A 13024-nucleotide genomic window follows, 5' to 3' on the forward strand; every position below is an offset into this window, starting at 1 on the left:
CAGTTTTTCGTCTTCTCATAAAGAAACTTCTCGCTGGCCTTTGCCAGCCTTTCATACTTTCCTCATTCGTCCCCGATAAAAGAAAAATCCCGTAAAAATCGAGAGAGAAACGCCATACAATGCTTTGGCTTGATGAAACCATTCCCGCGCCGTAGAATATGACGTCTAGGCAAACCCGAAGTACTCACTGCCAGCCGTGACGGCCGTGTAAAGGCGTTGACGGAGATCTTCGTAACTTTTATACTCAGGAAGATCAAGCTCTGTTAAAAATAGTTAGTAAATTGCGCTAATGCAGCCAAGAAATGTGGGGGAAAAACTTACGGTTGAAACAGGTATGCGAGCTGGGAAGGCGATCCTTATGGCCATAGTCGCGATGAATGTTGAACTTGCTCACACCGTTCATACCCTCAAGCTCCTTGAAGCCATTGAGAGGAACTTTACTGGTTCCAGTGACGAACTGCAAAAGCTTGGCACGCTCCTCTTTGTCGAATGAGCGGACAGCACGCCAGAACCACTGGATCTGGGAGGAGGATGCGGAGTAGTTGTGATACTCAGTATTGTTCTTCCACTCGTCCACATCGATCTCAGGAAGACCAGAAATCAAAAGTTCCAGCTCTTGTTCGTTGAAAATGGAGATCAACTCGGGAGGAATGATTTCGTGGAAACCCTTGAGGAAGTTGTCTAGTTGCTCGCGAACCGACTCGACGAGTCGGTATTCGACCACGCGCTGAACGTACTCCTCTTTGTTCTCCTGTGTAACGGGAATGTCATGACCACCGGGCTTCAGGTCGATGACCTGCTTCTCGCCAAAGTCATCGGTTTCAATAGAAAAGGTCTCGGTGATGATATCGGTAATGTCATTCTCTAGCATCCACAGAAGTGATTTGTAGTAGTCCAAGTCGAGTGTTTCCATATCCTTGATAGATACGGCTCGTCCGAGGATATTCTTGTAGACTGCTCGGCTGAAGTGGCAGTCGAGGACACGGCCTTCGTACAAGGCCTTACCGATGATCCGCCCGATGAATTTGAAGAACATGAGATGCTCTGAGTTGACCCCACTCAGACGATTGGGGTGGAAGGTGGTCCGATCAGCGGCGACAGGGATGAACAAGGCGTAGTTGGGGTTGAACATGCCACGGGCAAGAACCTGGAACCATTCCCTGGTGACACCACCAGCATCGACACCCTCTTCGCCATGGAATCGTACATTCAATTTGCCATATTTCAACTCATCTGCGCTCTTGAAGTACAAAGACTTGAAAGAGTCAAGGAAAACCTCTGCTCTGCGCACAGAGAGCTGAAGAGGGGGATGCGGGTGGCGAGGTTCGGCACCGCGGGAGTGGACACGTCGAGTAAAGTAGTTGCGCTTGTTGTCGAATTCCAGGACCTTGGGGTTCTTGACCAATAGGGAGAATGTGCCGCTCATCAGGCGAGGGTTCTGGCGGACGAGCTCATTGAGAATCTTGCGATGTTCTTCGGTGAACTTGAAAAAGATATTCTCCATGCTGAGACCAGCATCAGTTTGGGCGCTGTTGACTGACAATTCGCGGCTGCCGCGAGACAGCGGCTGGTCCTTCAGCGTGGTGTTCTTACAGACGACCATCAATGCCTCAATGAGAGGGAGGAGAATAGTAGCCACGTTCAGCATATTTTCCTTCTGCCGAATGACAGTCAAGCAGTCACTCAGTTTGGTCCAAAGCGGGCCGAAGGTGGCGCTTTCATACAGTTTCTTGAGCACGTCCTCCTTGGGAGCGGACCCGGCCTCAACATCCTTGGACTTGTCCGCTCGTGCTTGATCAAACAGATAATCAAGTGCGGTCAGGATACGTAGCAATTTCGCCTGGTCGGAGCTAGCTGGGGAGAACTTGGCTAGAGCTAGACCTTGCATATCAGTGCCAGTCTTGGCCTGGTGGATATGAGGGAGAAGATCCCCCAAATCAGCCAGGATGGTATCACTAAGAGCCTGCGCTTGAGCAACCAATTCATTGCCGATCACGTCTCTAGCTCCAGGAACAGCAGAAAGATTGTTGATGGTGGAAAGTGTATCGCGGAAGATCTTGCCATTGCACTCACGAGCCGCAAGGATTTGAACAACAAGTCGGAGGTTGTGATCCGGAACGACAGGAGGCTCGATGGTTCGCTTCTTGCGCTTCTCGTCCTCGGCGGGCTCCTTGGAATCTTCGGATTTCTTGGCTTCAGCTGAAGTAGCCTCTTCATCTTCTGCGGCCTCTTGGTCAGGGGCTCCAGGGGTTTCCACAGTGGGAAGTGGAGCATCGGTCATGGATGTGTCCATGTTGGAATCGGCAGCCTCAGCAGGTTGATCGGCAGAAGCTTCGATTTGAGGCCTCTCGGGCTTCTTGCCCTTGCCATCTTCCTGTCGCTCCTTCTCGCGACGAAGGAGAACAGTCAATGGCTGTGTGATGCTGCTAAGGAGGCTAGATAGTTGCTCCATGCAATTAGGGCTTTCCATTATCAACTTGCGATCCAGGAGAGAAAGTAGTGCATTCAGAGCGAACTTGTTAGCTCGGTTTTCTTTGCCTTTGCCCTTGCGCAATGACTTGAGTTTACCAGTTGAGGCAGAATCATGCTCCGTCAGGAAGAACCAAGCAATGTGAGGGTTGTACTGCGAAAGGAAAGACAGCGCAGCGATGCATTGTTGGATAACCATGATTGGAGTCACTTCGCTGCTCACGCTCGAAGCAGTCTGGATAGCGAGGTTTCGCTTAGACTGTGGGGTCTTTTGTGCTCCTGGTGCCTTTGCACGCAAAGAAAGATGAGAAAAGCTGCGTTCAATGGCAGTGGAATCGACGCTGCCATCCTGCAAGATCGAAAGAAGAACGCTAATCACCTCACTCCGGTTCTGGCGGTTCTCACAAACATTGTGAAGAATATCATTCAATTGGTGGCGAGCGTTGCCCTGCAGAGGCATGAACATCAGGCGTAGAAGGGTTGCAACACCAGCCTTGTCAAGCATTTGAACAATTTGACGTCTCTGCTCTTTCTTCGGCTCTTGGCCAGCAGCAGGCTCGGTTCTCTGTCGGTGATCAATGGCACTCATGTCACCGAACTGTGCCATCCGTCGGCCGCTACCGCCCATACCACGGGCTTCGGTCAAGTACTCCGGGCCCAAAGTTGCGAGAACATCCTCGGGCTGGTCGGCTAGAACAGCCTGGCGCAAAGAGGGATCGAGTGTGGCAAGGAAGCTGACAGCATCCATTTCTTCTGCCGGATGAGTGCCAGAAACTGTAGCGCTAGCAGTACCAGCAGTGGCTGCCGCCTGTCGTCGCGCGGTCTCACGCTCTCGCCGGCGTCGATCGGCCAATTCTTGTTGCAGCAATTCTTCGCGGATTTCGGCAGGCAAGGCCTCGAGGAATTCTTGGTTTATCTCGGTATCCTCCTCACCCGCGGCGGCAGCCTGGGACCGATGCTCAGCAAGCTGCTGCATGATGACTTCCTCACGAAGTTCCTCAGGCAGAGCCTCTAGATATTCCGAATCAATCTCCAGACCAGTGATGTCAACTTGGCGGCCCCTGATGTTCGTGTAGACTCGACGAGTAGGTTCAGCGGGCTGGGCATCCGGTTGAGTAGATGGGCCAGCGGTCTCAACAGTAGTGTCGGTTTCTTGGACATCTTCCATAGGCTCATCGACCCCAGCAGCTTGGCGCTCGGCTTCCTGTTGTTCTTTCTCTGCCTGTAGTCGGGCGTTCTCTTCCCCCTCCTTTTGCTTAAGCTCGCGCTGTTTTTCTTCCGCGGCAATGCGATCTTGGCGTTCCTTCTCAGCCCTTTCGGCTTGAAGGCGTTTGCGTTCCTCTTCCACGAGCTTCTGGCGCTGCTTCTCCTCCTCGATGGCAGGGGGAACCAAGAGCTTCAGAATGGAGTTGATGACGCGCTGGGTCCGCTCAACGTACTGGCTGCTGAAGATAATACGGGCCTCTTCTTGCCAGCGGTTTCTGGTGGTACCAAGACCAAACTTGACGGCAGTGTGAGGGTCGTCGCCGCGAGTGCGAGTTGGAGGACCTGCTCCACGAGGAATTCCAAGCATATCCTGGATACGACCAGGCAAGACTGCCCGTCGGTCGACATGAACATGAATACCATCAGGACGAGTTACAACGCCGAAACCTGGCGCTGTCTGTCCCCCGATGGCTTGCATAATGGCATTCATAAAGCTGATGGGGCTATCCATGGCAACAACCCGGCCACCTGCAGGGTCCATAGACTGACCCCAATCGGCGAAAGGATCAGAAGCAGCACCACGAGGTGGGACAGCAGGATCTGGGCGGTCAGTCCGGACAAGAAGAGGATTAGTGCCATCGTCGTTGCCACGGGACGGGATTTGGGTTCGGTGGACACGGTGGTAAGGCTGGATGGGAACAAGACCAGATTGGCCATGCGGAATGCTAGAGACGGTAGTCCAGGCTGGTGGGGCTCCGTGGAAACGGGATCGGGGGTTTCCTCGGGCCATTGGAGGCTCATCGCCTTCCCATCCCCATGGTTCAAGAAGATCATCGTCTTCTAGACGAGTCAGTAATGATGTGAGAAAATCGTTAGGATAGTGGTATTCACCTTCCATATCACCATAAGATCCTTGCTCCTCATCGAAATCATCCATGTCCTCGTCAAGTTCATCCATTTCATCTTCATCTTCAACTGAACCGAATGTTAGCAAGGCTAGTTCTAGTAGAGGCACTGGCAGCCTTAGTAGTAGTCTAAGGAGGGACGAACCATCTTCATCGAGGTCATCAAGGATTTCTTCATGAATGTCACCACCTAGGGCATCTCCATGGAGATCATCAACGCCTGTACCATTTAGGGCACGGAATAGGTCACCAAGATGTTGATCCTCACCTTGGTGTCGGGTGGATTGTCTGATGTCGGCCATTTCATCTTCGAATTGGTTCATCATCTCGACCTCCTCTTCGTCTTCGGTCATTTCTTCGCTTTCCCATTCGTCCTCTTCGCCATCTTCGAGGCTCTCGTTGTCTCGGTCACCACCGATTTCTCCGTCATACATGTCATCATGCATGTCCAAATGGTCGTGATCATCATCGTCGTCATCCTCGTCTTCGTCATCATCTTCGTCGAGGATGACTTCGACTGCATCACCAGAGAGACCTTCGATAGGACCCATGCCATCGTCGTCTTCGTCGCTGACGACTTCACCATCATCTTCAGCGACGTCTTCATCATAGTCCATTTCCTCGTCGTATTCATCATCGTACATCTCATCGTCCTCACCCTCCGATTCTTCGGTACTACTCTCTTCCTCGTCGTGACGAGGCTCTAGCATGCCAAGCGTAGAGTGACGGAAGAGGTCAGGTGTTTCTTCGCGTTCATCTTCCATGTCAGAAACGGAAGTTGCCGACGAGATCTCATCATCCTCGTTATCTCCTTGGATATTGATGTCCGAGTTCTCGCTCAGAAGTACGGCAGTCTGTGTAAGTTTATTCAATGGACGGAGAATATACTTGATGACACGCCTGGAGGATGGGAAATTCAAATCGACATCGGCGACTGAAGAAGTGAGAGCGGGGATAAAATTCTTTTCGAACATGGTCTTCGCGAGCTGCCTGGTTGATGTTGGGAAGCCCGCATCGTTGGTGAAGGAGTAGCCGCTGAGCATTTTATCGAAGAGATCAGCAAGAGACATGAGTTTGGAATACTTCACGTCTAAGGACTCGGTAGAGGCCATAGCATCTTTGTAGGACCGGAGAGCATGCTCCAGCACAAAACGGCGGACAAAAGCAAGCTCAGGCTCATCCTCCTCATACTTTGGGTCAGTACGACGCCGACCAACACCGCCAAATTCGCCGGTCTTGGTGCAAAGCGCAACAAGAACTTGCATGGTCCATGTGGAAGTGATGCTGCGCTTTTTGAATGTCAAAGACTCATCATGATCCATAGTGCCGAGGGGAACAAGCACGTTCAACAAATAGTTTAGAACGCCAGAGCGTGGTTTGGAGGGCGTAGTGGCCAGAGGATCAGCCTTGCGAGAAAAGTTGATGAACTCGACCTTGGTCCGGTTGTAAGAGGAAAGAAGTTCTGTCAAGCACTGAAGGAGCAAGCAGCGGTAGATGTAAATTGGATGATCATCTGCCTTGAATTGGGGCTTCTCTCCCTTCTTGTAACCACGAGATGCATGCCCCTCGGCAGTGCTCGAGATTGAAGGCGTTGCCTCGTCCACCGCCATCTCAACATCAGTTTGAGTATCAGATTGGTCACCCGCCTGCTCTGGGAATTCAGGACCTGTTTCTTTGTCGTCCACATCCTTGTATGATAGAAGTTCCGAAAGCAGGTAATGAATAACACCATCCGGATTCTCCACAATTGGGGCCTTGAGTTCGGCACCCTTAATTTGGGCCTTGCCCTTGTCCTCCTTGCCCTTGTCCTCCTTGCCCTTGTCCGTGTCTTCGGGGGTAGGAGCTTCGGCTGCTGCAGATGATTCTGGCTTCTGCTCTTCAAGGAGGCCAGTGGGCCTTCCTCGCTTTGGTTGCCGATCTTTGTCGGACTTCAACCCAAGAACCTGTGGACGCTGATGGTTGTCATAACGGAGCAACCGCAACTTTTCATTTGTAACCTCCACAAAGATATCAGGAGCTCTCAGCACGAGGTGATACAGCTGCCGTACATAGCCGTTCGTGTCAATCTGACGGGCAGTCTTGGACTCAAAGGCGGCAACAATTTCACTCCTCATGATCTGCCGGATAGTAGCTTCGTCCTCGACGATGTGACGAAGAATAAGCATGAAGGCGCTTTGAAGTTTATCATTTGTGGCACTGGAAAGCTGCTTAACCATCACAAACAAACGCTGAAGGTTCCGCTTTTCACCAAAGCGGGCGGCAATGCTACGCTCGCGGGTGAGAATGACAAGAACACGGCATATGGAGAGCGCCAGTGTATCATCTTTGCCCACTCGCGGTAGGATCTCAACAAGACCTTCAAATAGCTGAGTCTTCTCCTCGAGCGACACAAGGGGATCATTAAGACGGGCTGGTTCATCGCCACCGGGGTTGGGATCATCAATACTTGGCAACTCCCAGTCAATCTTGGGAGGCTGACAATCATCAGACAGCAACTTCTCGAGAATGAGCAGGACATGTCCCACCCAAGGGAAGGTTTCTTGGTCAGCCTTCTCGGGCGTTGGAAGCTTGATAAATCCAAGGAAAGTCGAGAAACAATCTTTGAGCTCTTCAAGAGTGGCGCGGTACATGTCACCGTCTTGAAGGGTCAAAGCAAGAATGTGTGCATAGGCCGCAATCTTTTTGCCCGCTGTTTGGAAGTTCTCCATCTGCAGGGAGACTAGGGATTGAACGAGGGTCTCTCCAATGTCTCGACGGAAGTTGACAGGCTCGCTGTGCTTCTTGATGGCGGATGTGATCAAGTCAGACAACTCGAAAGAGACGTCATGGTGTTCGTTTAGAATGTCCAGGGCCCGATCGATCAGATTTGACCGAATGTTTTGCCTCTCTGCATCCAGGTCTTCGATCGTGACCATATGGCGACGTCTTACCGGTTCTCCCTGGGATGCCCCGGTAGGTTCGGAAGAGCTTGCCCCGATATTACGACTCTCAGGCCGACGCTGATTCGATGACTCGCCTTGATCATCGCTATCCATCTCATCGTTGTCGTTGAGAACATCGTCCAGAGCTCTAGCGAACCCATCGGGCATGTCAGAGTCCATATCCCCCCCGAGAACAGGAGGACGCTGTATTGTGTCAGGTACGGGTCGTCCGGTAGCTTGAGCTAGAAGCAATTGGAGTGCTGCACCACGGTGGTCCAAGAGTGCACTCGCGCCATGGAAAGGTTGGACATCTCCAATACCAGGGTCATCGAGGGAGTCGATGCCAGAAGCAGACTCTGGTACTCCAGTTTTGACATCACCGGGACCTGGGGGGACTCTGGGAGGGGCTCGTAGCCACTGCTGCGCCTTGCAGTATTCTTCAGCCGCTACCAACATATTGTTGCAACGATAAAGGGCTTCTTTATTGAGATCAACATCCATGTACCCTTTTTCAAGCAGGGCAGTTGCTCGTTCCTTGTGAACGACGAATGGTTTCTTGGGCATCTCAACCAACATGGGCGGAGTATCTGCTTTGCGAGCCGCGCCAGCCTCATATTCACCATCCAAGGAGCTCCGCATGATATCTATTAACAATCGGACAATCGGACTCGATGACTGGGTCGCAAAGTCCGAGTTCCACATGTCTTTGGCCATGGGCAAAATCTCCATGCGAAGTTCCACCAAGAGTTGGCCTGGCTGGAAGTAATCGGGGCGGTCTCGGTCCCGTTCAGGGTGAGAAGTCAAGGCTTGTGTCTGGCTGGAATCCACAATAAATTTCCCAGCAGTGAGATCTGCGAATAACCCAAGAATGATCTTGATTCCACCATACCCGGATGCAAGCCGGTCAGCAAGCTCTTTGTCCTGGTCGGGAATGGACTCCGCAGATGGAAGAGACTTGATGTCGGCCAAGAAGACATCACAAATGTCTTTCAACACTTTAAGGCCTTTGTTTTTATTGAACGAAACGAGGACCGAAGTCAAGTAGTTCGGACTGGGACGCTCCGCTGAGACTTCATAGAGAAGGTGCGAGAAATGGGAAAGAATGACAATGAGATACGCGAACCGGTGCTTGGGGCTGTCACTGGAATTGGCAGGGTTGAACTGCAGTTGGCGAAGAACACCTTCAGCAATGGCATCTGATACCAGAATAGCATTCGCTTTCTGTTTCTGGAGTGGATCTGTGCGTCTCTTGCCGATGATACCGAGGCCGAGGTTGTGCAAGAAGCCTGTAATCGAGGTTGGCAGAGCGCTTAGAAGGTAGCGAAGCGTACGTGCATTCTTGAAAGCAGGGCATTGTTCATCAACTTCAGTGTCCTCTTCTTTTAGTCCCTGGCCGGCTTGACCCGGAGCAGTCGCTGGAGCACCAGTGCCCTCCCGCTGAGGTTCGGCGCCAGGCATTGCTGAAGGCTCTTGGGTGTTCCCGGTAACCGTAGCAGCCTTTGACTTTCCAGACTTTTCAGCAGAGGCCTGTGTGGCTTTCAGCCATTTCTCGGGGATGTTCTTCTCTAGCAAGATTCCTTCCCACACGCAAGAAGCAAGAAGGTTACTCAATGACGAGATCAGGGAACAGTAGTGATCCGCAAGGTTGGCTTGGCCAAAAATGGAGGTAGACTGACCAGGTCGAGTTTGGTACAGCGGCGACGCGAAAACTTCGCGAAGGACGTCGGTGAGGAGGAGCACGGCATTCAAGTGCCTCACGAAGAATGTGCCAGATTTAGCAGCAGGAGTAGGCTCAAGAGCCGGCTTTTTCGAGTCTGCTGGCTTAATCAATTCTGTGAAGAATCCCGATCCAGTAGGCGCAGTCCAAAAGGCCGACAGATTGTCCACTGCTGCCTGTGCGCGTCGAACGAGAGACGGGAGCACAAGGTGAGGCTTTGTTTCTGCGAGCATATGAACAAGCACGGTAATCTCTTGGTTGGCGTTGGTGCTGTGGAAATCAAATGCTAAGCTTTGGAGTGTCGCCAGATCCAACAAGAACTCTGTGCCGCCGGCCAGGATGAAGGATGTGCAGTTCGTCTGATTTTCAAAGAAAGCACCTAAGAATCGCAAAGCTGGGAACAGGTAGTCCGTAGCTGAGAGACCATGATCATCCTTATCTTTAGGCTCGAAATCGGGGCCAGGCGATGGCAGCACATGATCGAGATGCCCAATGACAAGCTTAGCGCCGTTAGGGAGAGTGTTCACGTTGAGCTGGGGAGCACCAAACGAGGCTGGATCGTCTAAAGATGCATCAACGGCTGTGCCGATTTCTCGGAACAATGAAAAGATGTCCCCCGAAAGAGTTGTTTTGCCGTCGGCGTCTTGAGTCCACATCTTTGTGCCCATACCTAGCTCCCATGCCTTGACTCGTCCCAGCATGTTAACACGAGCAGCCATTACGAGGACGGCAGACATAATAGAGGTCTTCAACGCCGGGTGGTGTCGAACAAGCTCATCAAATGTGGTTCCCAATGAACGAACCAGTTCTGGGTCATCCTTCAGGCACTTGACATGCTCAGGGTTCTCAAAGATCTCGAAAAAGCTTTCGAGTGCATCGGAGGACTGGAAGAGGTCCAAACCGGAGGAGTTCAAGCAGATGGCTCCAAATGCGCCAGGGATACAAGCAAGAGCATCCGCCGCGGGCATTATACCAGGTGCAAGAAGTGTGTTCTGGGGTCTGACGATAACATACTCGCGATCTTTCTGCTTTTCCTCGGACTGGGTAGCGGCCTCAGCGCTGGGCGGCTGAGTTGCGGGTTCAGCCTCAGTCTCGGCCTCGTTCTCGTGGTCTTCGGGCTCAATGACCGCCGGCTTCTCCAGGACCTGAAGTTCACGGCCCATCACTGCCGCAAGAAGGCTCTTGCTGAGGCCAGCCTCGGCGATGACAGCATAACTAGTAGGCTCGTTGTGAATAAAGCTGCTGAGAATGTTGACAGCATTGCTCCAAACATGCGAACCAAACACACGAGCATTTTCGAACACAAGGCGAAGAGAAGTCAACAGCTGAGGCGAATCGATCAAGTTTCGCAGAACACGGTCGAAGCCTCCACCATTGTGCTGCATGATATGGTTCACGAAACGGAACATCCAGCGCAGAGTTTGCTGCTGGAAGTAAGGAATTTGATAGTCAACTGAAGGATTCCTGTATTGGGCAGGGAATCCATCCCCGCGATTGACCTTCTCAAACGCGGTCTTGGTTTCGTGGTCAATCAAATCAGACATGGCGTCAAAGCCCCTTGCGGTTGTCAGTGTACCCAGTGCATCCCGGACAGCGTGCACAAATGTGTCAAGGAACTCCATAATTCTGGAGTAGACTCGGCGGGATTTTTCAGTTCGCAGATTCAAAATATCAACAAACATAGGGATCAGACCTGCTGCAACCAGGGTCTCCGGTGTTCGTGTGCTCGAGCTTGGGAGGGTTCGAAGGAGTGCAAGCAAAGCATCTCGCCACTCATCGTAAGAGGCATCATCCGGATCGTTGTTCTCAGGGCCGAGTTCATTGACCATTTTACGGGTCAAGAACATCAGGATTCCGTGGTTGACATTGACACTCAAAGCTGCACAGACATCAACAGCACGAGCCTTGTGTTTTGCCAACGCATCCAGCGCCTGGATGGCCAAAGTTTGGACAGACCGGGAGACCTCGAGGTCACCACTGGCGCCGAGATGAACCAATTCAGCAAGCTGGTAAGCAAGCTGCAGACGCTTCGGTTGTTCCAGATCAGATTGAAGAACCTTCGATTGGAAGGTACTCTCTGGCTGGACATGGGCCAGGTTGGTCACTGCCAGTGCCTTGATGGAAAGGATCTGTTCTCGTGTGGCACGCGACTCTGTCAAGGCCTTGGCGACTCGGAGCTTTTGAAGCAGCTCATATTTTGATTCGAGGGGCAGATGAGGCAAGTTGACCGCAAGAAGGTCTTCCACTTTTGCGGTTGAAACTTTTGAATAGGGAAGCTCTAGGACTTTGCCCGCTCGCGTGGCCTCTTCTGCCTTCCCACCGGCGGCGGCTGGTGATTCATCTCCATTCGAGCCCATATTGGAATGAGAAGCGGGGTGTGTTGCACTGCGTCGCAATGGGGTCGGCGTAGTTGGAATGTGGGAGCCCTGCTCTATCTGGCCAAATTCGGAGGTCGTTCTGGCCTGTTCAGAGCCCGAGGGATAGTAGAGAACTCGAACATCTCCCCATTCCTCCCAGCCATCGCTATCACGCACGAGGGAAACCAGTTCATTGGCGTTGATTTTGGTCTGAGCTGCATGTTCCTTCCCCTTGGTTAAAACGGCGGGAGATGCGGCAAACGGCGTTTTACTGGCGATGACTGGACGCGGGAAAGGTGCTGCGATCTTCTGCAACTTTTCGAGGTCAAGAGCATAGTGCGACTGCAATACGGACTGCTGGTGGGTGCCACGCTGGCGAGAGTGATACCGTTGAGCTAAGCAAAGAGACAGCCGCAATGTAGATTGTAGGAGAGAGAGTGAGGTCGTATTCAACAGGTCACCCAGGCGATCGCTGCTGCTGTACAGGCTGCGATTACCACATTTCTCGAGCAACAGGCGAGAGAAATCAAGAACTGCTTCCACTAGCTCTCTATCTCCATCAGGTCCGTATCCCAGGGCATTCAGTTTAGCATCAACCCCCTCTGCGGGTTTCTTGCTCTCATCGGCAGAGTATGATTCCTCCAAAACACTTCGTGTAAACAGCTGGGTCTGAGGGCCAGTATTCAGGAAGTATTTCTCCACGGTTGAGGCCAGAATCTCATCAAATCGGTCCAGGACATGGATCCAATGGTAGAGATCACCGCGTGGGAACGGCCATAGCTTAGGGAATGTGTTGAGAAGGGACGGGAGCTCTGGAACGGGAAGACTTATGGCACGCGCTATGAATTCTTGCAAAAAAGGTGACTGTGATGAAAGGAAAATTTTTTAGTTGGGTTGCACATCAGGCCGTCGGGGAGTAACTTACGATTGTAGCCTCATGCTTTTGGCTAGCTACCTTCTTAATTCTCCCCATGATACCGATCAGTTGACCAGTCAAACATGAGGGAGTTGAGGGATTCCAGGAGGGTCGTCTCCTAGAGAGAGTGGAAAAGGTCGTTAAAGACCGATGTCGCGGAGAAAGCGCGAAGATGCCTTATGACGTTTTTGGTGCTGCTTTGCTGGCTCAACGAAAATCGAATCGACTCAACGTGACGAACACCTGAGCAATGTTTCACTGTCAGTAAAAAGCAAGTCAAAGAGATGCTAAATCGTAATTTACCATTCAATGAAGGAACTTGAGTAAGAAGCTTCAACTCCGAGAGCTGAGAGAGATGAGATATCGGAAGTCGGTCAAATAAGGGAAAACGGGTGCAGGTCGTTATCCCTTAAGATTTGACGTGGAGGTATTAAGTATGTCAAAAGGAAAGGATGACAGAAAAGGGTTGGTTGATAGAAGAGAAGAGGGAAAGGACGACGAACAACGTGAAGAGAAGCTGGTGCCGGCAGAAG

General features: G+C 51.8%; 1 protein-coding gene across 1 annotated transcript; it reads right to left on the bottom strand.

Moving 5' to 3' along the window:
* Positions 1-165: 165 nt before the first annotated feature.
* tom1 (E3 ubiquitin-protein ligase TOM1) lies at positions 166-12548 on the bottom strand (the record flags this gene model as incomplete). The annotated part of the gene is made up of 3 exons (XM_040794201.1): positions 166-260; positions 322-12439; positions 12501-12548. The coding sequence occupies 3 exons, from the start codon at positions 12546-12548 to the stop codon at positions 166-168; spliced, it is 12261 nt and encodes a 4086-aa protein (XP_040649451.1).
* Positions 12549-13024: the final 476 nt, after the last annotated feature.

The sequence above is a fragment of the Penicillium griseofulvum genome, assembly GCF_001561935.1.
Source record: "Penicillium griseofulvum strain PG3 chromosome Unknown contig_91, whole genome shotgun sequence".
NCBI lineage: Eukaryota > Fungi > Ascomycota > Eurotiomycetes > Eurotiales > Aspergillaceae > Penicillium > Penicillium griseofulvum.